Here is a 25,390-nt window from a genome sequence, read left to right as displayed (position 1 = left end):
GAGGAAAAGATACAGAGCTACTTCTATTTTTAAATGTATTTAAAAGATCAGATTTCTGATGGGCAACCCTTGTTTTGCAATTTCTGCTCATTAACAGAAGTTTATGGGTGGAGGAGGAACTCATATTTAAGTGGAAGTATGTCACTACATTTCAGTGGACCCTCAATATTTTGTATGCAGCTAACTTTTGCAGTATAGTTTTGAGAAAAGGCGTATACTGTTACAATTGGTTTCAACTGACTTATGAGAAAAAATATTATGGTGACTGTTTCTTTAGGAAATTATAACATCTTATATTTATAGAATCATAGATTGGTTTGAGTTGGAAGGGACCTTAAAGCCCACCCAGTGCCACCCCCTGCCCCAGGCAGGGACACCTTCCACTAGCCCAGGGTGCCCAAAGCCCCGTCCAACCTGGCCTTGAACCCTTCCAGGGAGGGGGCAGCCACAGCTTCTCTGGGCAGCCTGTGCCAGGGCCTCACCCCCCTCACAGGGGAGAATTTCCTCCTTAGATCTCATCTAAATTTCCCCTCCCTCAGTTTAAAACCATCACCCCTTGTCCTATCCCTCCCCCTGATGACGAGTCCCCCCCACTTTCCTGCAGCCCCTTTCAGCCCTGGGAGGCTGCTCTAAGGTCTCCCCGGAGCCTTCTCTCCTCCAGCTGACCCCCCCAACTCTCCAAGCCTGTCCTCACAGGGGTGCTCCAGCCCGCCCCCAGCATCTCCGTGGCCTCCTCTGGCCCTGCTCGAGCAGGTCTGTGTCCTTCTGCTGTTGGTGCCCCAGAGCTGGACCCAGCCCTGCAGGGGGGGTCTCCCAGAGCGGAGCAGAGGGGAAGAATTCCCCCCTCACCCTGCTGCCCACCCTGCTCTGGGTGCAGCCCAGCACACGGGGGGCTTTCCGGGCTGTGAGCACACATTGCTGGCTCACAGGCAGTTTTCCATCTGCTAATACCCCAAGTCCTTCTCCCAGAGGCTGCTCTCAATCCACTCATCACCTAGCCTGAATGTGTTATGTGTTACTGTTCAAAAACTTTTACATATATGTGCCTCATTAGGTCTTCAGAGATGTGCTTTAATGGAAATTTGTTTTATTTTTGTTTATAGCTCTAGGAACAGTCACATAGATCAACAGCATGAGGAGTATGTGAACCTGAAACATCACATGGAGAGAAAAACCCAAGAATTGGAAGGAGAGCTTGCTTATCAGAAACAGGTATAAGAATACAGAGAAGCAATGTTGTGTTGCTCTAGTGCCATCTAGCCATCCTCTTTTCAATTTTATTTTTTTATTAGAATTTAACACTGCTGTAGTTGTATAAGCTTTTAAATTTTTTCCTTTTTTTGCTTAAATTGGTGAGATTTGTAATGATGGTTCAGAAAATTATGCACTACTTGTGTAGTAGCTATTGCTTGTCTGGAAGCTTCCCCTTGTAAGGAACTGTTAAGAATGTGTTTAGCAATCTGAGATTGTGTAAGATTATTTTGTGTAGACAGCACACTGCTAAATTTGTTAACCTTGAAATCGCAGGAAAGGTCAGCAGCTAGAAAGCAGAGGCAGCCTTAAGCAAGATGGGTAAATGTACATTGTTTGTCATACTCCTAATTACAAGGTGCTTCCCCCTCCCCCTTCTGCCTCCTATATTGCTGTCATTTCATTGTAAAAGCATAATCTTACTAACAGTGAAATTTGACCTTCAACTGTGATAGCTTAGGAAGGCATTACACCACCTCTATATTACGAATTTAAAGAACAACAAAACCTTCCTTCTTTGTTTTTGTACAAAATGTATTTGATATTAAAATATCTTTTAATTATTTACATATGAATGTGTTTAATTATTAGAATTAGAATGATTCCTTTTTGGCCTGACAACCAAGCCAATATGTAATGTAAATGGAAGCGGTGAAAGAGATTGTTAGGCAGTTACATATTGCACCCAACACCTGCCAGTCCACATCTCGCTGCCCTCAGTATAGTGGTCCTGCTGAAAGAACCTGTCATCCAGGAGTCTTTTACCTCCCCGAAGGCAGTTTATGAACCTACCCAAAGGAGTATGAGCACTTCTTACTTGAACAATACTTAATAACTGGCTTGATTTAGAAATTGTGTTGCGTGGTTAAACTATAATGATAAAGCTGGTTAACTGTTGTTCCGCAAGCATAAGGGCATTCCATCTCATACACACTACACCTTGTAACTTTTTTTCCCTCCAGTGTGGTATCTCCATTGTTTATGACTTGCAACTAAAGAAGCATATCTTACATGCTTGGCTTTGGGTCTCTTTGCAGTCATTTCCCTTAACCTAACAAATGATATTGCATCAGTTAGCCAAAATCCCTTGTGACCTCATCCTCTTGTTTTCAAGTTTCAATTGTGATTTATCAATTGAACTTCTGGAAGTAGTATCTCATAAAGATTTTTAATACAATCTAGGCACTTGAATGTCCACTCACTGTAGCAGTTTAATTTCTGGAAAATCCATGGCTTCCTTATGAACAGTTTTTCATACATGTATAAAACACTGCTGTTGTGAAGAACGAGTTTCCTGCTTCTTCAGTGGTGTCTTCGCTGGTGTCTCTAATTTCTGTGCTTTGGACTCTGAATAACTTGCAATGTTACTTCAGAAGAATTTCATACCAGAAGCCGGGGTATTTGTGGTATGCATCTCAATTTCATTCATAGTGACTGGGGTTTTTCCTACACAACCAGAAACTATATATAGGTCTTTGAAAGGCCTGTCTCATCCTTCTAAGGCTAGTAAGGAGGAGTTCGCTCTTCTAAAATTTGTATTCGCTGCATGTGCAATCTTTGCTAATCATCATCCAACATTACTTTGGCTGATCCTCTTGTGCCTGTGTTCACTTGCTTCATGGTGGTATCTGATTGCTTAATAATTCAGCAAGTCAAGGTGTATAGATAGAGGTTGTGAAAAAACCCCTCACATTAAACCAGCTTACAACATTGGGCTATCAGAAAGAGGGCTTGTATGCCTAAAAGATAGCCAGCTTTTTCCAGCTGTGTTGATTTTTGTCGAATTAAAAGACTTCTGCGTACAGACTTTACTTTGTCAAAGGCATATTAGGGTAGCAAAAGGTTGTGTGGCCATTATTGGTATCCACGTACTCCTGCATCTTGATTGACACAACTGGAGTTTAGTTTCTTGGTTTGTTTTCTTGCCTTGTCTTCGGCCTTCTTTAAAGGACACCACTGTAGTAACGGACCTAAACCCACTTTGTATTATTGTGGTCTTGACTATAAAGATTGAACGACCAACTGCTGTTGGCTCTCATGAGACCCTTCCGGCAGTACCTTGTTCAGCTCTGGAGCCCCCGACATAAGAAGGGTATGGACCTGTTGGAGCAACTCTAGAGGAGGCCACAAAAATGATCCAGGTGCTTGGAACACTTCCCTTATGAGAACAGGCTAAGATAGTTGGGGGGTTCAGCTGGAGGAGAGAAGGCTCCGGGGAGACCTTAGAGCGGCCTCCCAGGGCTGAAAGGGGCTGCAGGAACGGGGGAGGGACTCGTCATCACGGGGGGAGGGATAGGACAAGGGGTGATGGTTTTAAACTTACATAGGGGAGATTCAGATGAGACTGAAGGAAGAAATTCTCCCCTGTGAGGGGGGTGAGGCCCTGGCACAGGCTGCCCAGAGAAGCTGTGGCTGCCCCCTCCCTGGAAGGGGTCAGGGCCAGGTTGGACGGGGCTTTGGGCAACCTGGGCTAGTGGAAGATGTCCCTGCCCGGGGCAGGGGGTGCCACTGGATGGGCTTTAAGGTCCCTCCCAACCCAAACCAATCTATGATTCTGTGACTCAGTATGAATAAAGGAACTACAACTGCATGCATACTTATTAAATGTAAGTTTGCACATACTGTTTACTCTGTGATATGCAGTATAACTCTGATAGTACTTTAGAAGAAACCTTTAATCTTTGCAGTTTTCAGACTTGAGTGCTTGATTAGGTATCTCTAGTACTGCTTCATCTTCTAATACTGTTTGCAGCTGTATCTAAATATAATAGCTCTCAGTAGGCCTCGTGTGCTAGATGCTGTTATATCTTTTTTCTTTCTTTACAAAACATATTGTCTATATTGAGTTATGCATTTTATATATATATAATTCGCACCTGAATTTGAGGTGGAAGTGTTAAGGGAAGGAGAGGTCACCTGCAGTCATTTCCCCCATGTATTAATGAAGCCAAGAAATCACTGAATAAAAAACCTGTGTAAAAGGCACAGATAAGGATTAATGTTAATGTAGGTAATAAGTGTAGGAAGAGGCTACAAAATGGATATTTAGCAGTAATATGGGAGTAGAAATCTAAATAACAGCAGAGGTTGCGGGTTATGGAGAAGGTGTTTTTAAGTGCTTTGTTGACCTAATGCTTATATGGTAAAAAAATGTTACTTACAAATTAAAAAAAAAAAAAAAAAAAAAAAACCAACACAAACAAATAAAAGAACCACACACCCCCAAAAAACCCACCTCACAACTTTCTATAGTATTTTGTATCTGGAGCTCTTAAAAAATAAGGTTGTATCAGCCTCTCATTAGAATTCTTAAGTCTCATTCTCCTCATTTTTAAGGTGAAGCTGCTGACCAGAGAACTGGAGGCACTCAAAGAGGGTGGAATACAACCAACAGAATCACTGCAAACAGCAGAAATGTTTGATTTGAGACTGGAGAAAGAAAAGCAGTTCAATGATTTTGTTGCTGTGAAAGATGCTTGGTATTGTATAATTTTGTTTATAATTGAAATAAACTTCTTTTCACAGACTCTATAGTTCCATAACACTTTCAACTTACTCTTTTTCACATACTCTTAGTTCAGCAACATCTTGAGATGGTATACATGAATTAATTGATCTAGTAATATATATTGTTACAACAGCAGGAGGTAACCCTTTCTATGAAGTATTTGCTAAGTCACATGGATTCCGGTTAATTCTGCTACATTCTTCCTACATGTAACCTGTCTCACTTCAAATAAAATTTTATCTTAGAAGTTTTAATGGTTCAATGATATCTTCTGCCTTTACTGCAAAAAGCAGTACCTCTTCCAAGCAGTAAATATAATGAAAAAGCTTAGTTCATTCCACTTCCAGAGTGTGTGGCTAGTTTTGGTGTATCGTATTTCCACACTTGATTTGAATCCAGTAAGTCCATTTATGTTCAGTCACAACTTTATACTTTCTCAAGCAGCTACAGATAGATTGTGAATATAGTGACAGAAAACAACTCATTCATGCAAGAGTATTATTGGGGTGTCTGTCTTTTATGTTTTACTCATCACTAGTTCAAACTTAAGAAATAAGACTTCCTCATAGTTCAATTATGGTTTCTTCTGGGTTTTTTTTAAATCCTTTATATTCAAAATGTTGGATATATTTTGAAAATTTATATGCAGGTCAATGTCAGAGGGTAAGAACATTATACAGCTATTACTTGCATATCTGCTTTTTTATTTACTGTTAGATTTGAGTTTTCTGTAGGCACTATCTGGTGTTTTTTTCTAACTCACTTCTGTCTTATTTTAAACCTGATGTCTCCTTTGGTGTGAGAGCATGCTCAGGAAATTAATTTGTGAATGAAAAGTAAATATTCAAGGAAGCATTTTTGCTCTGTGGATCCCCACAGTCTCTTAAATATTTGGGCCACTTGGGTGTAGATGTCTTTCAGTTGTTCAGTTACTGTGAAGAATATTTTCAGTATGGTAAAAGAGGATGCTGAATGGAGTAGTTTACTTGTTAAAAAAGCTTCTCTATGAGTCATCTTAAAAAAAAAAAATCAATCAAAAAAACCTTAATTTTTAGGGTCACCCAGATCCCATATTTAGGTGAAATATTGTTGTAGTTTGTGCTAATCAGGAACTTAAAGTTCTGTGATAAATTGGAGTTAAACTTTCTGCAGTGGTATAAGAGGGATTCAGCTCTGGTCCTACATACAACTAAATAGTGGCATTTTTAGTTGGGAAAAACAACCACAAAAGACCTTCCTGCAACCTGTTCCACTGACAAGTGGATATTGATTTCTGTTTTCACTGCTTCTGACAATGATTCTTTGAACTTGCTCGAACCAAATTGATAAGAAATTAAATCAACCATACTAAAAAATAATGTGCTTGTGTTGCTTGGAACTTCTCTTTATTCTGTCTCTCAACATCTTCCAGGCATGAAGAACTAGCTCATGTTGCCAAGGAAAAGGGTGCAGTGCCTGCTTCAGTGAAAGAAGCCCAAGTCAAACAATTTAAAAAGTTGAAGCAGCAGATACGAGAACTGCAGATGAGACATAAAAGTCTGGAAATTGAGCTATGCAGAAGAGAATGGAGTCACAGTGCTTGTTTGAGAAAGAAAGATACTCTTACTAGAAAGTGAGTGACTTAATTTATCTTGTTTCGTAAGCTGTCATGAAAGAAATTTAGAACATCATACTTGCCAGTTTTGTGCCCAATTTATATGATAAGCTCACAGTAATTCATGGTTAGACAGACACCACAGCTGGAGTACTGTGTCCAGTTTTGGTCCCCACAATTGGGAAAAAGACTTGGGTAGGCTGGAGAGGGCCACAAAGATGGTCAAAGGGCTGGAGAACCTGCCCTATGAAGAAACACTGTAGGAGTTGGGTCTTTTCTCTCTGGAGAAGGCTTGGGGGTCTTCGTCACAGTTTTCTAGTACATAAAAGGTGACTACAGAGAGGATGGAGTTTCTCTTTTCACAGGCAGCCACGTGGAGAAGACAGGGGGCCGTGGGTACAAGTTGCACTGCAAGAGGTTTTGTCTCAATGTAAAAAAACTTTTTTTTTTTTTTTTTTTACAGTGAAATCAATCACTGGAACAACTGCTCTAGGGACATGGTAGAGTCCTCATCACTAGAGATTTTCAAGACACATTGGACAGGGTGTACTAGATAATCCCATCTAAGCTTGAAATGCTGGGGTTTCAACCTCAAGCCCCAAATTAAGGTTGCCATAGGGGTGATCCCCACAGCCCTTCACAAAGGGGTGGTGAGTTTCCCTTTAAACTTCCCTCTGGCCTTGCGGTGAGAGCCTGCAAGGTAAATGTGCCCCAGGTGTCCCGCATTAAGTAAGGAAAGGTCAGGAATCCCACCTAGGGGATAAAAGCTGGCACCACTTTCAGGAAGAGTGGAGTGTCTGTCTGTGAGGTGGAGGCATTCTGCAGAGTTCCCTGTTAGGGAAGGACCTCCTGACTCCCTGGAACTGGGCTCCAGCCAGGTCTGGCTTTTGTAAATGCTGGCTGTGTAGAGATTCATTATGTGGCTTCCTTGGTTTTACGTGTTTGGCTTGTTGACTCGGTTGTCTCCCATCCCTTCTATGAGAGACTGCATTTCACCATTTATTCCACCCATTGTTGGTTGTGCGGTGTCATTGTTGGGGTCAGTGGGATTGATGTCAATTATACATAATCTGACTTGTTTGTACCCCCAGCGCTCACCCATGTACTGACCCTTTTGTATCAAATACAATTTGGTTATTGGTTCATCTTTTTGCTGGCTGTGTCCTTTATGCTAGGCCTAATAATTGGCAAAACAAGGCTTCCTTTCCCATGAAAGGTTGGATCAGGTGATCTTTCCATCCTGCGTTGTTTGATGTTCTGTGTATATTACTGCAAGAAAACTTGTAGCAAAATTTCAATATATGCATATAAACATTAGTTTTATGATTGACATGATTAAAAAACATGTTCTCAAGGTTTAACAAGAAAATGGAGTCATGTGGAAAAGAAAGTATCTGGGAACTTAGAGAAGGAACAACACACTGGAAGAAGAATTTCTTTCATAGCCAGCCTGGAAAGAGGCGGCTGTCAGTCCAAGGCGGCCACTGGAAACCAAAGAATTGCTTAGGTGGCCTTCATTCTGTATGACTGGAAATGTGGGGTTTACAGTATGCATTTGGCTCATGAAAAAGTCCCTCTGATCTCCCTCTAATTAAAAAAAAAAAGTAATTAAACAGTTTTATATCCAAGATTGAATCACATTTTTTTTTGTCTTAGGCAAGTATATATTAACAGGGGAGGGAAGTTGTTCTTGTACATGGACTTCAAGAAGAAATTGTAGTGCTAAAAACAGGCCGAGGTTCTAATCTGATTAAGATTTTTAAGGAGTCTGCCTCTCAAACGTTCCAGATTCAATCAGTGTGTGGACAGGAAGAGAAGTTGCAGGCAAAGTTGGCCAAATTCTAGAAAGATGCAGAATAGTAAAGACAACTAAGACTTTGTCTAAAGTGACATTTACAACCAATCTTAAGAGTGCCCTAAAGCCCTGACAGCTTTGTGTTTTATAAGCTCAACCATATGACAACTGAACCTGTCTTGAAAACCCTTAAATTGTGAATATAAGGTTTGTCTCATTTCATGCATCTCCTATCTCTTCTCTTCCAGCAGTGTTTTCAATGTACATATATGCATCAGCCTTTGAGCTTAGGAGTTTTATCTTGATAATCCAACAACTTTACATCCTAGCACTTTTGTATCTCATTTCTGTTATTAGCATATGGGAAATGTGCTGTGGATGGTATTGCCAAGAACAGTATTGGTGTTGAAGAGCAGTTTATGCTGCTTGAGCTGAGATGACCTCCAAGGGTGATTCTGAATACCCATATAGATGGACTCTAGGAGACTACTGAGCTCTGAGCAATTAAAATGCTTTTGTCCAGCAAAATACTTAGAGGAGAATAGAGTAACATAGATAACTGGGAAAACAGAACAAGGAAAGATGAGGACAGCAAACAAGATGGGTACTTAAAAAAAAAAACCCACAAACAAAACCAAAAAAACCCCAAACAAATACAACAAAAAAAAAACCCCACACAAAATATTCTCAGTATTTATCCTTCTGAAATCAACAGCTTTGCTCTGTCTATCATAGGTATAAACAACAACTGTCTCTAGCAGCTGAGCAAGAATGGGTTCTGGAACAGAGTAAAATGCAAGCAGAACTGGACTGGCAGCAGCCAGTCTGTGAGAATGCTGAGAGCAATCAGTATCAGAAATCAGAAGATCTAACACAAAGCCTGTCTTCAGCAAGAGAGCAGGTGAGAATTTCAAATTAACACTGTTGAGGAACCATCTGTTGCGTAGAGAGCTATGTAGTTTTTATGTCATGGTGTTTCTCAGGGGAAGCATGACTTCAGTCTTCTTTCAAAAATCTGTAAAACAGTAATTCTGTATTGTGCACAGCAGTTCATCAAATATATTTGATCAGACACCAGGTTAATTTTCATGGACTATCTCTAATAGCAGCTTTTGCTTCCTTGTAATGAAGTCAGCTTGAGAGATGCCACTGCTTTTCTCTTGGCATTGTAGCAGAAGAAGAAAGATCTCTCTTAGAGCAGCCCCAGGCCAAAAAGAGTTTCAGATCACAGTACAGTATGAATTCTATCAAGGAAACAATATTAGTCTGGAAAACTGAGAGTGGTTTTGTATGGAAAAAAAGTACATACAAAAAGTATGCACAACCTTCTGTTTCTGAAAAATGAAATATGTGTTTATTGTTTAGAGACTATCAGACAATGGGCTAGCAATAATTCTCAATGACTGGTAGCCTGGTGAACTCACAGAACCAGAGGAAACACTTGTTAATGAAAGTGAGAATGCAGGCATTTACTCTGGTGTTTTGTTTTATTACCATTTTCTTCCCAAAATGATTAATAGGCATCAATAGGTGTAGCATAGGAACACATCTGAGAGATTAATCAGCATTGTCCATTTTATATACAGAAGATGAGACAATGAAGTCAAATTATTTTTCCATGAAGGCCATTTTTGACAGAGCCAAAAGGAATATGCTTTAAGTCTCTGTCCTGTGATTTAAAATATATTTTTCTTTGATTTCCTTCTCTTTTCTTTTTTTTTTTTAATCTCTACACCCTTTGCCCTTGAGCTACTGATGTCCTCTGCTTTCCCTCCCTTACATCCCTCCTAAATTGAAGTTGATCTACATAAAACAGATTACAGGTTGCATGAAGTGAAGACTGTTCTTTCTGCTTGAACTGTTGAGAGAGAACAGACAATAAAAACATCATTTATTCACAGTATTTTACCTGAAGGGGAGAAATAGGTTATTTCTAAATGTCTTGACTTGGATTAGTTCATTCTGAGATGACAACTTTATGTGGCTTGTTTCCACTGGACTTCTAAGCAGTTCATCTGCTTCATAAGTTTAATTCAAAATATAGACGTATCTAGCCTGGAATACACATATCTTAGGTGTCACAGGCTTCATTATGGCTCTCATTCATTGCTCGCTGGCAAAAGGAGCAAGCTGGATGTAGGCAGCTTCTCCAAAACTGGACAATGTACTGTATCATCATGACACATCAGAATGGGAAGAATTAATTTCTGGAATGTTCCCGAGGCTTTGTGTTGGTTGCAATTCAGAGTAGATTTTAAAGCTGTAAAGTTAAAATTTTAAGACAGTGTTTCAAAATACTGATTTGCTAGCTGTTTAAAATAACGTATTTTATTTTAGTATCACAAACATGTTTTCCTTTTATTGATACTTATTAAAATACATATATTTTTAAAAAGCCATTCAGAATCGCAAACATAATGCTGTTTTTAAGCCATGGTGAAGGATAATGCATTATGTGTAGAAAACTGTCTTTCGTAAAGGAATGAAAGTAAAGCGTGTGCTGCAGTGCACCCTAGTGGGCAGCTGCAGGTGCTCAACAGTGAGCAGTTAAAAGTGTTTTAACAGAGCTTGGTAAGAAAAAGCAGTGTTAAGCAAGCCTAGTGGCTTCTGAATGCAGAAAGTGTTGCATTCAGGAAGATACTTCCTCAAAACAATTTTAATAATAAATTAGACAAACAGAGGCTGCTAGCAAAAACTTACTATAGAGCAAGTGTTTTTTCCAGTTTCATTTCAAACTGGACTGATGTGGAAATTGATCATTCAAATACCAAGCGAATCAGGGTTGGGGAGTGGTGGTTCTTTCACTGTTCACATTCACTGTTGTCTTCCATTGTGACTGACTGTTACTGTTGTTGCCAAGGCTTTGTTTCCATTGTCATGCTTTTCTTTCTATTGCTAATATGCTCTGTCTCTGTTTTGCACTTTTGACCTGTAGGATAAGTGGTACCCATCTCAGCAAACCATTTTTGTCTCTGATTTATGTGAAGGGCCATTTCTTAAAAACAAATAAACAACAAAAAAATATTATTCTGAACTAGAACCTTTTATCTTAATTTTTCTCTACAAAATGAATTGTAAACAAAGAAAATGGGAAAACTGAATAACAGTTTTAAATTGATAACATTTGTGTTAAAGAGTTGTCTTAAAGAAGGAATAGTATGTTGGCTGGCCTCTGGCTCAGATGAGTGAGGCAAGAAAGATTCAAGTTTAAATACACCCTAGTATAATATCTTTAGCATGCAGGTCCTTTCTTCGCATTGGTCTGAGACCCCATGAGGGTGCTAGAAATACTACAGTGTCATTCTTGGCCTTTAATTAAGCAACAGAGATGTGAAACACACCAGCCTGAAAAGTGTCTCTTGTAACTGATTTTGAGTATGACTCAGGTCATGTCTAGCTAACTGGAGCATGCTAATACTACTATACAAGTGCACAAATAAGATTGCTGACTAATTCTGCATGGTTATGTGGTCTTCTATCTAGACCATTTCCACTAGCAAAAATCTGGAACAGCTGTAATTCTGGTTCAAACTGCCATGGTTCGTGTGTATGTTGCAAGTTGAGATTGAAGTTCTGGGCACCAAAATTCAGAACACACCTGGCTAATGTATTGGTACCTACTGGGACCTTTCCCTTTGTGCCTTTTCAAATCTCCCTTTCTCTTCTCCTCACCTTACTTAACAGTCTTGGAGAGATTGTAAAAGCAGAATAGAGATGATCCTCATCTTCTGTGTAATCTGTACTGTTAGGGCAGAAAGAGCCACGGGAGAAAGAGGCTGTAGGGCAGCCGTTGTTTTTACAACAGGGAAATGTAATGTGCAGGCCATTAGTGTTCCAGGTCATGCTTTCAGAGCAAACTCATGGAACAAGCTTATGACTGGGGAAATAAGGGGGCTGAAGGAAGTGGGGAGTGATGGAGAAGACAGAAAAGGAGTTTGAGGCTGTGCAAGGTTGAGATAGAACTATCTTGCTGATACGTGCCATATGTGCAAGGCCTCATGGATTGCCTTTCCTCTCAAGAGGCAGAACTGCTGCTTTGCAAAAATTTAAGGTTAGAGTTGAATACAAAGAAACTTTCTTTTTTTTTTAATCAAAACCATAAATTTAGCAGCATTCGATACAAATACTCCAAACATGTTAGACTGTCTTTTTCTTTTCAAAAACATCTGGTCTGGATGGTCTGCAAGTTAGGATTCATTTAGTGGCTGTAGGAGTGTATATTCCACAATTGCAGGGCTTTCTAATACTCCTGTACCAGATAGTGTTGGCGTTTCTCAAATGGCTGATGACAAATGTTTCCATCAGACAGAGAGGATTTTACAAGGGCGGAATCTAAATTCTCTGTTTGGAAGAAACCACAGTTATAATACATTGCCATCAGCCTAGTGTAACTTCTCTAAAATTGTTTGCAGTCACACTTTGAATGAAGAAACATCAGAAGTAAATAACGTCAGGACTGTAATATCCCAGTCCTTATATCCCATTGGTCCTGCTAGAATTTTTTCCTGAAGATTGTACTGGAATTTCAAGTGGTGAGGAAATGTGTTTCCCAATCAATGTCTCTATGTTTGGGCTTTGTTTGTCATGTCTGTTCTTCCTTTTTCTTCCCTTCCCCAAAGTTACAACTTTGGAAATTGAGGATGCACATGAGGGGAAGCATTTCCATATTTGTCCTTTTTCCTAAACATGTTGCTGACTATTGTCAAGAATTGGATTCTGGAGCTAGCAACGTTTGGTATAACAGAATAAAGCAGTCCTCAAAGTTTGTGATCTAGAACATTTCAAGTTCTTGTCCTGATTAGGCCATCACTGTATTCACAGGACTAGCTTTCCAAACTAAATCTCTAGGATCATCTTTAAGGCTGTATGCAGCCAGTGAAGAAAACACTGAGCAATTCCCCTTGAAAAATTTAAGAAATAGAATGATTCTGGGATGTATTACTCATAAGCAAGCTGCTAATATTTTACTTTTTTTTTTGGTTGTTGTTTGTTTGGTTGGTTGGGTTTTTTTGTTACGGTAGTTAAAGCAGCTTTGGCAACCTGGGTTTTGTCAGCCTCTTCAGTTCTGGAAGTCTGTAAGAATGACACACGCTTATCAATTCATACGTCCACCAAGTGTAATTCCAAGGCCTTTGTGAAGACAGAGCTTCAATCCTTATCTGACAGATGTTCCTTCTACATTGTTCACTGTTAGTTTATCTGTAATTAATGTGCAAAAGGAAGATATTGCTACTTATTTTAGACTTGAAGTGCTTAGAAGTTTTCTATATGTTGTCCATTGTCCAGGTTGTTTAGATGTAATCCATACATTCCTTCCTCTTTTCCAATTTAGCAAAGGATGTCCAGCCTCTTTATGTTCTTGTGAACAAATGATCTCCAATGATGCTTTCCAGAATTTCAAGGTCAGAAAGGGGACTGCTCTTGAGCCAGTAAGTTCTTTAAGGAGATGGGTTACCTGTGCGTAGAAGAGAGAGATAGCACACTTAAAAGAACAACAGTGATAAGACAGAGCCACCTCTGTGGCCATCTCCCCTTCCCATCTATGCCTCTTCCCCCATCTCAGGTTCTCATCACAGCACCTTTTTCCCTGGAAAATCCTCAGAATAACCAGATTTCTTTCTTTTCTTCCCATGGTTCTTTTTTCACAAGTCTGTTCATGGATTGAAAATATTAGGATCTGTGTTTGTAGTGCTGTGGAGAGAATATGTATTGCTCATTCATGAAGGATTGTTCTACTTTTATTTTACAGATATTTCAGTATGATGATAAAAGTTGTTCGAGCAGTGATATTCCTACCTTGGAAATAAAAAAGCTGCAGGAGCAGAATGCCAACCTTCGGGCTGCTATTGCACAAATGAGGAGAGAAATGGAGAGTCTCAATGAGCAGATGTTGTCCTCTCTTCCTCTGAGAGAAAACAGACAGCTTGCAGAGCAAGGTGAAAATTCTTGCCACAGAACTCTGAATTCAGTTAAGGGAGTGTAGTGGTCATGCTGACGGCCTGTGAGGGCTACTGAACCCACAGGTGTGTAAAGATCCTGACCATGGGGTTCTCAGGATTCCACAATACACAAGCGCACAGAAGTCTGAGATTCTGAGAACTTCTCTGTTACAGATTACTACAGAACTATTATTGGTAAAAACAAATAGACAGACACACACACACTGGAAGTCACTGCTAGATTACCACTAGGAAGAGCAAATGTTTATGTATATTGCAAGGGTAAAGCAAATATATTATGAGTTATTACAGAATCCCAACTAGTGAAGCAAGTATATAGGTTCACAGAATGGTTTGGGTTGGAAGGGACTTTTAAAGATCACCTAGTCCAGCCCCTCTGCCATGGGCAGGGACAACTTTCACTAGATCAGATTGCTCAAAGCCCCATCCAGCCTGGCCTTGAACGCTTTTAATGATGGAGCATGCACAACTTCCCTACACAACCTGTTGTAGTGTCTCACTACCCTCATCATAAAACGTTTCTTCAGAGGAGAGGTACTCTAGCCCTCTGATCATTTTCATGGGCCCTCGCTTTCACAGGTCCACGTCTTTCTTGCAAACCTTTACCTATGCACATGCCTATAAATATATTATGTGAGGTATTACTGGTATGACGCTCACCAAACAGCTCCCAGAAGTGGGGCTAATTGACAATGGAAAAAAGAGTCTCACCTCAAAGATGATCCACATTACTGCATCAGGAGTTGGGCAGGCATCTCCAGTGAGGGTCTGGTCTGTTTGGGAGCTCATGTGCAGGGAGGATCTTGCAGAGAGGCTCATTTGGGGCAGGTAACAAGTTACTTTTGACACCTTTTTGGTGTAGATATATAAGTGGGCATAGGACATCAGTTTCGGGTGTAGCTGTTGCCAGCTCCTGTTTTCCTAGAAGGTCAGTTTATCACAGTTTCTTTGTCCTGCACTCATTAAGCTTTCTTTGTCCTGCCTACTACTAGTGAACCTAAGGAGAAACCCATCTTTGTTCGGATGTTTACCAGGTGGCCTTTGTGGTGGCTCCATCAGGAAGTTAAGAATTTTTAAAAGTCTCAGTATTAAAAATATATAATACTTTCAAATGCATCCATTTACCAGGTATTGTCACACATTAGTTGGGTGGGTTTTAGCATCTCTTAAAAACATTTCAGCATATAATGTCTTACACTTACATTTTTACTTTTTTTCATTATTCTTCATGGGAAAGTCAAAGCTGATTTTTAAAAAAAAAAAAATCTGTGGAAGGTATGTCCATTACAACTAGACACATTTTGTAGTAAATTTCTGATAATTTGTTAAGTTCAGGTCTGATTGGCCTTTATGCAGGCCTGCTTAGAAACAAAACTGGATTTTTTTTCTTCATAAACATTCTTGTGACTTCTGGAAGTCTGGAGAAAAGAGCAAGGGAATTTAACTGTAACTTGGTAATGGAATAACCAGCTCTGATTTGTTTTGGGTTTTTTTAAAAAAATATGCAAGGTATAACTTTTTCAAAGAAATTTTTTGCTTGTGGAATAAGTAGCCCTCTGTTTAGCACCTTTTACCAATTATATAAGTGCCAGTAGATCTCTGTGTCTCATCTATGTAAACATTTCATTTCCAATTGCTTCAAACTATTGTAGCGCTACCATGCATTATTTTCTGTATTTCAGAAAAAATAAGATGGGTTTGATGAAAGGTATTTTGTTGTACCAACTATTTTGCTGTTGTTATGCTTCTCTGTTTTAATTTTGAGACTGGATGTGTGCATTACCAGTTTGCAGAATTAGTTTTAAACTGTGATTTGTACAGTAGCCTGAAATCCTGAGCTAATTAACTGTGCAGGCATATTTAATAAATATAAGCATATTCTAACTTTGATAATAGTAAATAATTAATAACCAATTAAATCAAAATCTCTATTAATTTTAAATAAAATTTAAGCATAGTTTTTTGTCACAGGCAGCTAAAGTTAGTCCACTGTTTTTTGAAGATGTCATAGTCCAATATGTAAAAGATTTACCACTGCTAGAGTTTAGCAGTGTCCAAGAGAAGCAATAATCTTTGTCAGCTGATAAATGTAAGTTTTCAGAACTGTATTACCTGTTTTCTTTATGGCTGAGATTCAACTTTATTCAACAAAAATAATCTTTTTTATATCCCTTTTAAAAACGTTTGGAAATAGTCTTCAATCACTAAAAGAGAGGATCATCTTAAATCTGAAATTTTTAATTCTATAGGAGAGTAACTTGGAGGTGCAGTTTTGGTTTCCAGAAACTCATCTGTTCTTTCCCAACTTGTCCATATATATCAAAATGTTCAGACTCACATTTTTACTGGAACTAAAAGAAAACTTTTTCAGGATTAGCTTCCATTGATTGGTGATTTTTTTTTTTCAACTGTGAATGAAAGAAGCTACTATGTCATAATTATTCTTGTTACGCTCAATATTGTCAGTATCCCAGGAATGATTAAATAATGCAGTATTGGAAGAAAAAAAAAAAGCTTTTCTGTGCTCCTTACTCATGAATTGACCTTTCTAGTATGTCATCTCCCGTCACTTCTGTATTTTGTAGCCAACCGATATTCGCATGTTGTGAAGCTACTATTTTTGATATTTCTTCATCTCTGTTTATAATGTATCTACTGAAGTGGTATGCATGTATGTTAATGAGAGAAAATTCTGAAGCAACTGTTGCTATGAAAGCCTAAACCCTGTATAAATACATATACATTCATATTATACTCCTCTTCTCTTTTAGGTTCATTGTGCACAAACAAAATTGCAGCTGGAACCACTATTAGCAATATCAAAGTCAGCTCAACTAACTTGGATTGTATAGTAGACCCAGACACAAAAAAGGTATGAAGAGCTTTGAACCACCTAAAATATCTGTATGCATGTGTGTGTTTAAATAAATTCATAGCATATTATTTTTGTTTGAATAAGTATTAATAAGTGAAGCAATATATGCTTATGTGGACAGTTAGTAATGGGTGTAAGTTAAATGAGAGCCAGCAATTATTTTTTCAACCAAACTTATGCTTGGGCTTTCTAGGAAATAAATTTTGACTACTCATTCCCTGGCACAAGTCACTCCTGATCTTTCAAGCCTTCTTGATATTTTTTTTTGCACTGACAAATTCTTAAACTGCTGTGTATCACGTCTTTGAGTTTTCCATTGTAAATCCATATTTTATCCTTTTTTTAAAATAGAAAAAAGTCTTTCAATATGCCCTGTAATAAGGTGAATAGAGATGAAACTGTAGATGCTGTGTCACTACCAGACTCTGGTGAGAAGGTCCTGTGAAGCCTTGGCTGGGATGTATCCACCAGTGGCGTTGTGTGCTCGCTGGGGGGGGTGCCTTCTCCCGGGAGAACCTGTGCCTGCCGGCGCGCAGGGCTCGCCTCCACCAAGGCCACACTGGCGGGCTGCGCTGGCAGGGCCAGCGGCCGTGGCTGCCCTCTTGCCAGTGCCTGGGCCCCACAATGGGACCTCCGGCTGCGGTGGGCTCCCACGCGTGCCCCGCCAGGAACAACACGGTATGAGCAGGAGAACCGACTGAGCTTTGGCTCAGAGCTCTTGTCACCCACGAGGGAAAAACTCACTGGCTCTGGGAGTGTCTTTACTCAGTTCTAGGGCTTACAAATGCCATTCCCGTAGTGTCATTTTAAAGGGTAGGAACAATATCAGCATTAAAGTGTGATGGAGGCATCTCTCAGAAAATTAATGAATTATTTGAACGCAGAGACAGATAATCTAATACTGTGTAAGGAGTAAGTCACTATATGTTCTCCCCTCCCATCTCCCAGCGATTTCACAGCGTGGTAGATGGAGCCTGAAGTAAGATAGGTTAAAATACAATTAAAAAATAAAGGGTTTCTAATTTTCAAGTCATCTGTGAAATCTCTCAGTATCTGTTTCATGCTTTAATCCTACTGTTAAGGCTCACTAGTAACCATCTAAATTCAAGAAAATGGAAATAATACCCAGGTAATTAATAAGGATGAGAGGTGCTGATTATGTTAAAAAGGTAAGAGCTTTAAGAACTGAGCAATATCAACATTCAGATAAAACTTTGGAGCTTTGGGAAACTTGTGTGAAAAGGTATACAACCCACCAGGTGCAGATCACAATTAATCTTAGAAGTATCATTTTGTTGAATATGGAAGGAAATTTGTTCATTCCTGCTGTAGAATTATATGTAGAAAATCATTGTGTGCCAGTATAGACAACACAGATACATTTTTTTTCTCTTTGGCCACTTCCAGAATTAAGTGAAAACTAATTTTATACAAACTGTTATTTTCTGTTGCAGAAAATGTTTTACAAACTACTGTCCAAGATGCATTCTCGTTTTCTTCACATTTCATTAAGTGGGGATAGAGCCTTAGAAGAAGAGTAGAGTGTGGCTTTGCCTCAGAAACAGTACGATAGGAACTGAACATTCTCTGTGCCAAAAAAATTAATCCTTTGCTTCCTGATGCCAAGCTATAATTGAATGCTCAGGGCTGGATATGAGAACAAGAACATTTTTCAGGCAGCAGTGTGCATCTTCAGTGTGAAATGGTGAATTACTTGTGCTTTTTATGTATAGGCACGTAGTAAATAGCAGATGCACAGGCCAAAACTTGAAGTGAACAAAATGCTGGAATTGTAGTTAATGCCATCTTTGCTGATGTTGAACTATCATTTCCTGTCTTTCTGCTGCCTTCTTTATTTCTTCTTCCTTAGTGCATAAGAAGCCTTCTCAGGCATAGACTAGCAGTTGGAAACAGTCCTGAGAATATCTTACAAACAATGGGCAAACCTTCATTAGAATTCCCTACTGGATTTTAGAAGTGCTTTATATTTTAACATTCTTCTGCACTGTCTTTGTGCTTCTTAACATTTATTAATTGCATGCTAAGGATGTATTTAAGGCTATGATGAATTACAGGCAAAAATATTTCTGCCTCAGGGAGTTTAGAATCTTTTGAGCAATAATGGTGACTAAATGTGGGGGTGCAGATGTGAAGTCAATACAGAGAGCGATAGTTTTCTTTTTTTCCAACCTCCAACAGAGGTTCCGGGGCCATAATCTCAAAATGATAATACTCCAGAGCTAAAATGTAGCTAAAGAAAAAGAGTAAAGTTTATCCTGGAAACTAGTAAAATAGGCATGGTAGACTTTTGTGTGTATGTATTTTTTTCTTCTTTTCTCTTTGTATCAGCTCTGAGAAGAGTTTTGTCTCCCACCTTTTTTTAGTACCCGTCTTTTCCATGTTTTCTCTTTTGTATTATAGAGTTTTACTCGGGACATGGATCTAAATGTAAAAAGAATTCTGAGTTCCACTCCTAACTCTACAGCTTACATTCTTGTCACATGGAAAAAAATCTTCTGTGTAATGCAGTTGAATGTTTTTATGAAAAGTTCAGGAAAAATAGAAGTTTAAGCAAATGGTATTCCTGTCCCAGCCATGTGATGTACTTTTGCTTCTTGGTACAGTGAAGGTGGTACATAGTGTGACAACCAGTAGAATCATAATTGGTCATTGCCCTGACCTCTCATTAGGTTAAGCCTCAGTGTGTTAATTTCACTATTCATGTGATGAGGGTAGAATGCAATAATTTGTGGCTGCTTACATTAATTGCATTGATATAAATTGCTTTATGTACGCCAAAGTGGTGTTCCTTTTTTTCACTTTGATGCCTGTCTGCATATTTTTCAATTCTAGTCTTGCACTAATCTCCACCTTTGTCCCCGACAGTGTTTGTGGACCTGTGTGCTTTCTGTGTATGTTCTTGAAGGCCTCTTCTTTTATGGTAAAGCTATCCAAAGAAATAAGAGAATGAGACTTGCATGGCACACTGAGGCAGTGGTGGTTGGGTTTTTTGTTAGTGTGGATAACACCTTTCAGTGTGTATTCCTTGAATCACAGTGTTCAGGATGATTTAGTTGAAAACTGGTTGGAATCACACAGTTAAAGTGTAGTGCACTGCTAGCTATTTTATATATGGAAGAGTAAATGTATAGACGAGCAGGAGTTTTGTAAAACAGTTTTAAAGTGTGCGACATATTTAGATACTTGTGGCAAAATGTGGTATTTGTAAAGTCTGCAAGAAAGTGAATTATGAGTATTTAAATGGATATTTAAACATCTCCTCTAATAAGGAGGCTGAAAAAGTAAGTATATAGCTCTTGAAAAACAAGGATGTGAACTTTTGGGTAAATACTTTAACATAATGTATATGTGCAAGTGGATTCAACTGGGTTTGCAGAGACAAAACCAATTGCAGAATCTTTACTTTTCACTCTGCAGCCTTTCTTTTTAAAACAGCGTTTTAAGTCGTATCTACCCCATATGTGTATATGCATGTGAAGATTACACAAACAAGGGTTTGTGGTAGCTTGCTATCTGCTGTAAATTGGTTTTTTCCACATTTTATTTTAAGATTAACTGCTCTCTAGTTTACAGTTATATGGTGTTTATCCTATGTGTATTATTTTACACCTGTAGTTAACAATATTTGTGGGACCGTCCCAGGCTGTTATAGTTTGCCCTATATTGCTAACAAAATCTTGAAAATGGACCCTCAAAAATGGGCTGTAGATCAACTTTATGCTTTTTTTTCAACTGGCTTGTAATGTGTGTTTGTACAAACCTCTAAATCCACAGACCACAGTATTCATTATAAGCACTATATGGGGTTTTTTCAGGGACAAAAACCCAAAGTTCTTGAAGAAAAGATGGTAGATCTTGGACAACAGTTACCTGACACAGATCCTGGTGTTGGTCTTCAGTATGGTGTCAGCTGCCCTCTACAAGGAATGCAAAATAAACTGAAGGAAGCAGCAAGAAAAATCTCAATTCTGAGCCAAGAGAAGCAGCAACTGATTGAAATGGGAAACAGACTCAGGGCAGAACTCGGAATGGTATTAAAGGAAGGTAGGTTTATTCTACAGAATAGTGCTAGCTTACGTATTTAGAATAAAACCTGGAAATTTTTCCAGTTCATCCTTTGAGCTGGAGAGAGCTAGGCTTTAATATGAAAGCAAAGTGCTGGACCTGACTGATTAATCTGCATAATTTGTGTGAGACTGTGGTGGTAACTGTTGCAAGTAAGATTATCCTGTGGTAAAAGGTGCTAACAGAACAGTGGGAGTCTGTAGGCAGTAACTTTTTGTTGATGAACATCTTAGATGAAGGATTCCCTGGTCCTTAGGTGTCAGCATGGGAACTGGAAGTTGAACTAAGACTTCCTTTAAGAGCAGAAAAGAGATGGTTCATCTCTTAGAATAAAAACTAATGCTTTATGAAAGTGGAAGAGAAAGGAGAATAAGCTTACTATAGAGTAAACTTGAATCAGCAGCATATATACTGTAAGAAGATTTCACTGTGGACATTTAAGTTCTATGCAACAGTTGCTCTGGCCGTGAAGCAAAGGACAAAAACACAAGGCCCATTTCTGCATAGCACTGAATTCATCTGCAGTGAGAAGGCTCATGTTCTGTGGTTCATTTATATCCACTATAAACACTTGCGGGAATGTAATATTGATGATAAAATAACAACAGAGAATGCCTTCCTCAGTATATTCCCTCCTTTATAGGACTCTGGTATCCTGTTAGCTGTAAGCGCTGCACAGTTTGTATTGCCTCTGGTAGTCTTTTTCCAAGAGAGCTTGTCAAAAGAACACAGTGTCAGCTATCAGCTTTAAAGCATCTACAGCACAGACTTACAACACAGGTAATGATATACTCTCTGAAATCTAGTGATAATAGCAGTTAAGCCAGTTCTAATTCCATTAATATAACTCTCCTTAAAATTCTGCATTTAAATGTCTTTTATTGTCTTTAGCTGAAATCGTCCTTTGGGACCTTGGAAGATTTCATAAAATCATAGAATATCCCGAGCTGGAAGGGAGTCCTGACTTCACATACAGGGCATCCTAGAAGTTAAACCATATATCTAAGATTATTGTGCAAATGCTGCTTGAACACCAGCAGGCTTGGAGCCATGACCACTCCCTGGGGAGTTTGTTCCAATGCTTGACCACCCTCTCAGGGAAGAACTTCTTCCTAATATCCAGTCTGAACTTCCCTTGTGGCAGCTTTAAGCCATTCCCTTGCATCTTATCACCAGAAACCAGAAAGAAGAGATCAGCACCTCTGTCTCTTCTCCCCCTTGTGAGGAAGTTGTAGAGAGCAATGAGGTCCTCCCTCAGTCTCCCCTTTTCTAAACTGAACAAGCCAAGTATCCTCGGGCACCCCTCATAAGTCTTGCCCTCTAGTCCCGTCTTTGTTGCCCTCCTTCAGCAACAAAATTCTAATATTTCTGTATCCTCATGTTATGGAGCCCAAAACTGCTCACAGTACTTGTGAGGCTACACCAGTGGTGAGTGTAGTGGGACATTCAGTCCTTTTGACTGGTTAACTGCATTGTGCCTAAGGCACCCCAGGGTACAGTTGACCCTTTTGGCCACCAGAGCACACTGTTCACTCATACTGAACTTACCACCAACCAAATCCCCCAGCTCCCTTTCTGCAGGGCTGCGCTCCAGCCTCTTGTCCTCCAGTCTGTATGGACATCCAGGATTACACTGTCCCAGGTACAGAATCCAGCATTCGCTCTTGTTAAATTTCGTACAGTTGGTGATTGCCAAGCACTCCAGTCTATCAAGATCTCTCTGTAAGATCTCTCTACCCTCAGGGGAAGTCAAGAAGTCCTCCTAATTTAGTATCATTGGCAAACTTAGCTAGTGTGTACTCAACCCCTGTGTCCAGGTCATGGATAAAAACATTGAAGAGAACTAGCCCTAAAATTGAGCCTTGGAGAACACCCCTAGTGACTGTTTGCCAGCCAGATGTTACCCTGTTTCCTTAAGGGGTTATATTTGGGACTTCAAAATTAACTTTTTTAAACATTATTTTCATCCAAGGAATTTCAGAAGCACTTGTGTTAATGCAGCATAAATGCAATCCTGAATTGCAAGTATGAGTTTCATAAAGCTTAGTTTTAAATAAGTAAGATAGGCCATTTGAAGGATTTGCAGTATGTTCCAAGATAAACTTGAAAATGATTGATCAGTGGGCATATTTCCAAATATCCACAGTGGTGGGATGTTAAATCACCCTTGTCAAAATTATTGTAATAGCATATGTTCTGTGTATGAAAGCAGGATATATAATTAACCTGTCTCTTATATTTTGTAATTAAAATACTAGTTTTAATAATTAAATTGCAGCTTTCATTAGAGACAAAAAAGGGTAAATCCTGGCTCCCCTAGTAGTTAGTGGCAGACCTCCCAGTGACTTCGATAGTCAGGATTTCACTATGTACTTTATTTAATTGATCAGCAGATTTGTTCCTGTGAGGATTGAGTCAGAGCAGCTGGTTGTCGTGTAGTTTTGAGGGCAGTAAACAATGTTCTTTCAGAAAGCATGAGGTTGTTGCTCCAGTGTATAAAACTCCAGTAGAATTATTAACCAAGTTCAGCTGGGAAAATACTTCCTTTGGGAACCCATCTGGGCAACTCGTTCCAGTGTTCGATCACCCTCCCTTGGGGTTTGGGGTTTTTGTTTCCTCTTTATGCTTAAGCAGTATGTCCTGTACTTCACTTTCTGCCCATTGCTTCTTGTTCTTCCACTGTATACCACTGAGTCTGGCTCAGTCATCTTTATCTCCTCCCACCATCCCATCAGATACTTAGACATGTTGAGAAGATCACTCCTGACTTACCACTTCTGGAGGCTAAGCAAGGCCAGCTTCCCCGGCCCCTCCTCCTGTGTCACTGATCATCTTTGTGACTGTTTGCTGGACTTGCTCTGGTATGTCTGTGTCTGTCTTTCCCTGGGGAAACCAAAAGCGGACACAATAAATGTGGTTGCACCAGTGCCCAGTAGAGGGAAATAGTCTCCTCCCCTGGCCTGCTGGCAGTGCTTTCCATGATGCAACCCAGGATTCTGTTGGCCAAAGGCCTCAAGAACACATTGCTGCCTCATATTCACCTTGTAGTCCACCAGCTTTCCTGTTTCTTTTCTGCTGAGCTGCTTTCCAAGCAGTCACCCTCCAGTCTATTAGATTGAAACTTCTATCTCCTTTGCCTTTGGGGAAAAATCAGATGAACTAAAGCTAATCTCCTCTGGAAGATCCTGTTTACTTTTAATTCTCTCTTTATGCATTCTTATTTCTCTTAATTGAAATCAAGAACAAATTGAGAGTGTTTTGTGGATTACTAAAGTTCATCCAGGAGATTGAAGTTTAATGTTTCTCTTTTTACATACTAAGATCTCGGTGACAACATGAAACTACGCAGGAGATAATCCTCTCATGTTGTCAGGTTGTACTAAAAAATCATAATTGTCAGTCATTTACTTGAAAATTTTACCACATGAACACATTCTAAAAAGTCTTAAAAGTTTTCTCATCTAGACACATTCTAAAAAGATGGAATAACCACGTACTCACTTTGTGCAGGCCATCCTGTGGGTTTTAACCTGGTTAGTTATCACTAATTTCTTCAGATGTTATCTGGTTGGCCTAGATGTATTATCAAGTATATGAACCATTTGACCAGACAGTTTGAATGGCAAAGGTGAGTTTCTTAAAAGAGCCAGTGGAAGTAAATTCTAATGAATATTTGGTTTTTCTTACAGTTAAGAATGGTGATAAAGAAAAAAACCCATACTAACCTCTGTAGTTCCTTAGATTAAGTGCTACAAATTAGGTAAATGAAGGCTAAATGGCTCAGCTGGTACTAATTTAACCAGTTGTATGGCTGAGGATGACCCACTTTCCACTTGCAGTTTAGTTCTGCCGAAAATGGTTTTTTATTCCTGTGAAGTGAAACAGCGCTGCAGATTAAGCCACATAATTATACCCATGACAGATGTTAGCTGGATTAATTACAAAAGCTTCTGGGTCAGTAGATCTGAGAAAATAGTGTAAAATTTGAAGTGCAAAGATCATATAGCAATTGAATTTGATAACAAGTGTTGAGAGGGTCAAATTCAGTGTTCTGCTCTCAGGTCTTTAGGCAGACAGTTATCCAGCTTCTGTTCAGGATTGATGTTCTTTTGGATAAAGAATAGTAGTAAAAACAGGTAGTGCTTGTTTAGAGGCCTCAAGCATTGGAATATGAAAGGAAAGGGCTCTCCAAGCATCCAAAGCATCAGTATTTCAGCTGGGACAGGCATATATACATGTTTCTTGGCTAAGGTGAATCCATCAGGTTGAATCTATGGCGACATTTTGGATCATGTTCTAAAGAAACCTGGCAGGGAAGAGC

At 39.3% G+C, this 25,390-nt stretch overlaps 1 protein-coding gene across 2 annotated transcripts in view; it reads left to right on the top strand.

Moving 5' to 3' along the window:
* Window positions 1-25,390, top strand: part of CCDC57 (coiled-coil domain containing 57) — a 43,518-nt gene that overhangs the window by 6,282 nt on the left and 11,846 nt on the right. For both annotated transcript variants that reach the window (XM_026861184.1, XM_026861183.1), the window contains exons 2-9: window positions 1,104-1,212; window positions 4,588-4,730; window positions 6,171-6,371; window positions 8,884-9,049; window positions 13,898-14,117; window positions 16,880-16,980; window positions 20,820-21,048; window positions 21,713-21,849. In XM_026861184.1, the coding sequence (XP_026716985.1) occupies window positions 1,162-1,212; window positions 4,588-4,730; window positions 6,171-6,371; window positions 8,884-9,049; window positions 13,898-14,117; window positions 16,880-16,980; window positions 20,820-21,048; window positions 21,713-21,849 (1,248 nt within the window). In that variant the 5' untranslated portion in view covers window positions 1,104-1,161. The remainder of the gene's footprint in view (window positions 1-1,103; window positions 1,213-4,587; window positions 4,731-6,170; window positions 6,372-8,883; window positions 9,050-13,897; window positions 14,118-16,879; window positions 16,981-20,819; window positions 21,049-21,712; window positions 21,850-25,390) is intronic.

The sequence above is a fragment of the Athene cunicularia genome, assembly GCF_003259725.1.
Source record: "Athene cunicularia isolate RWA chromosome 18 unlocalized genomic scaffold, athCun1 chr18_part1, whole genome shotgun sequence".
Classification (NCBI taxonomy): Eukaryota; Metazoa; Chordata; class Aves; order Strigiformes; family Strigidae; genus Athene; species Athene cunicularia.
This window is presented reverse-complemented; position numbering and strand designations above follow the sequence as displayed.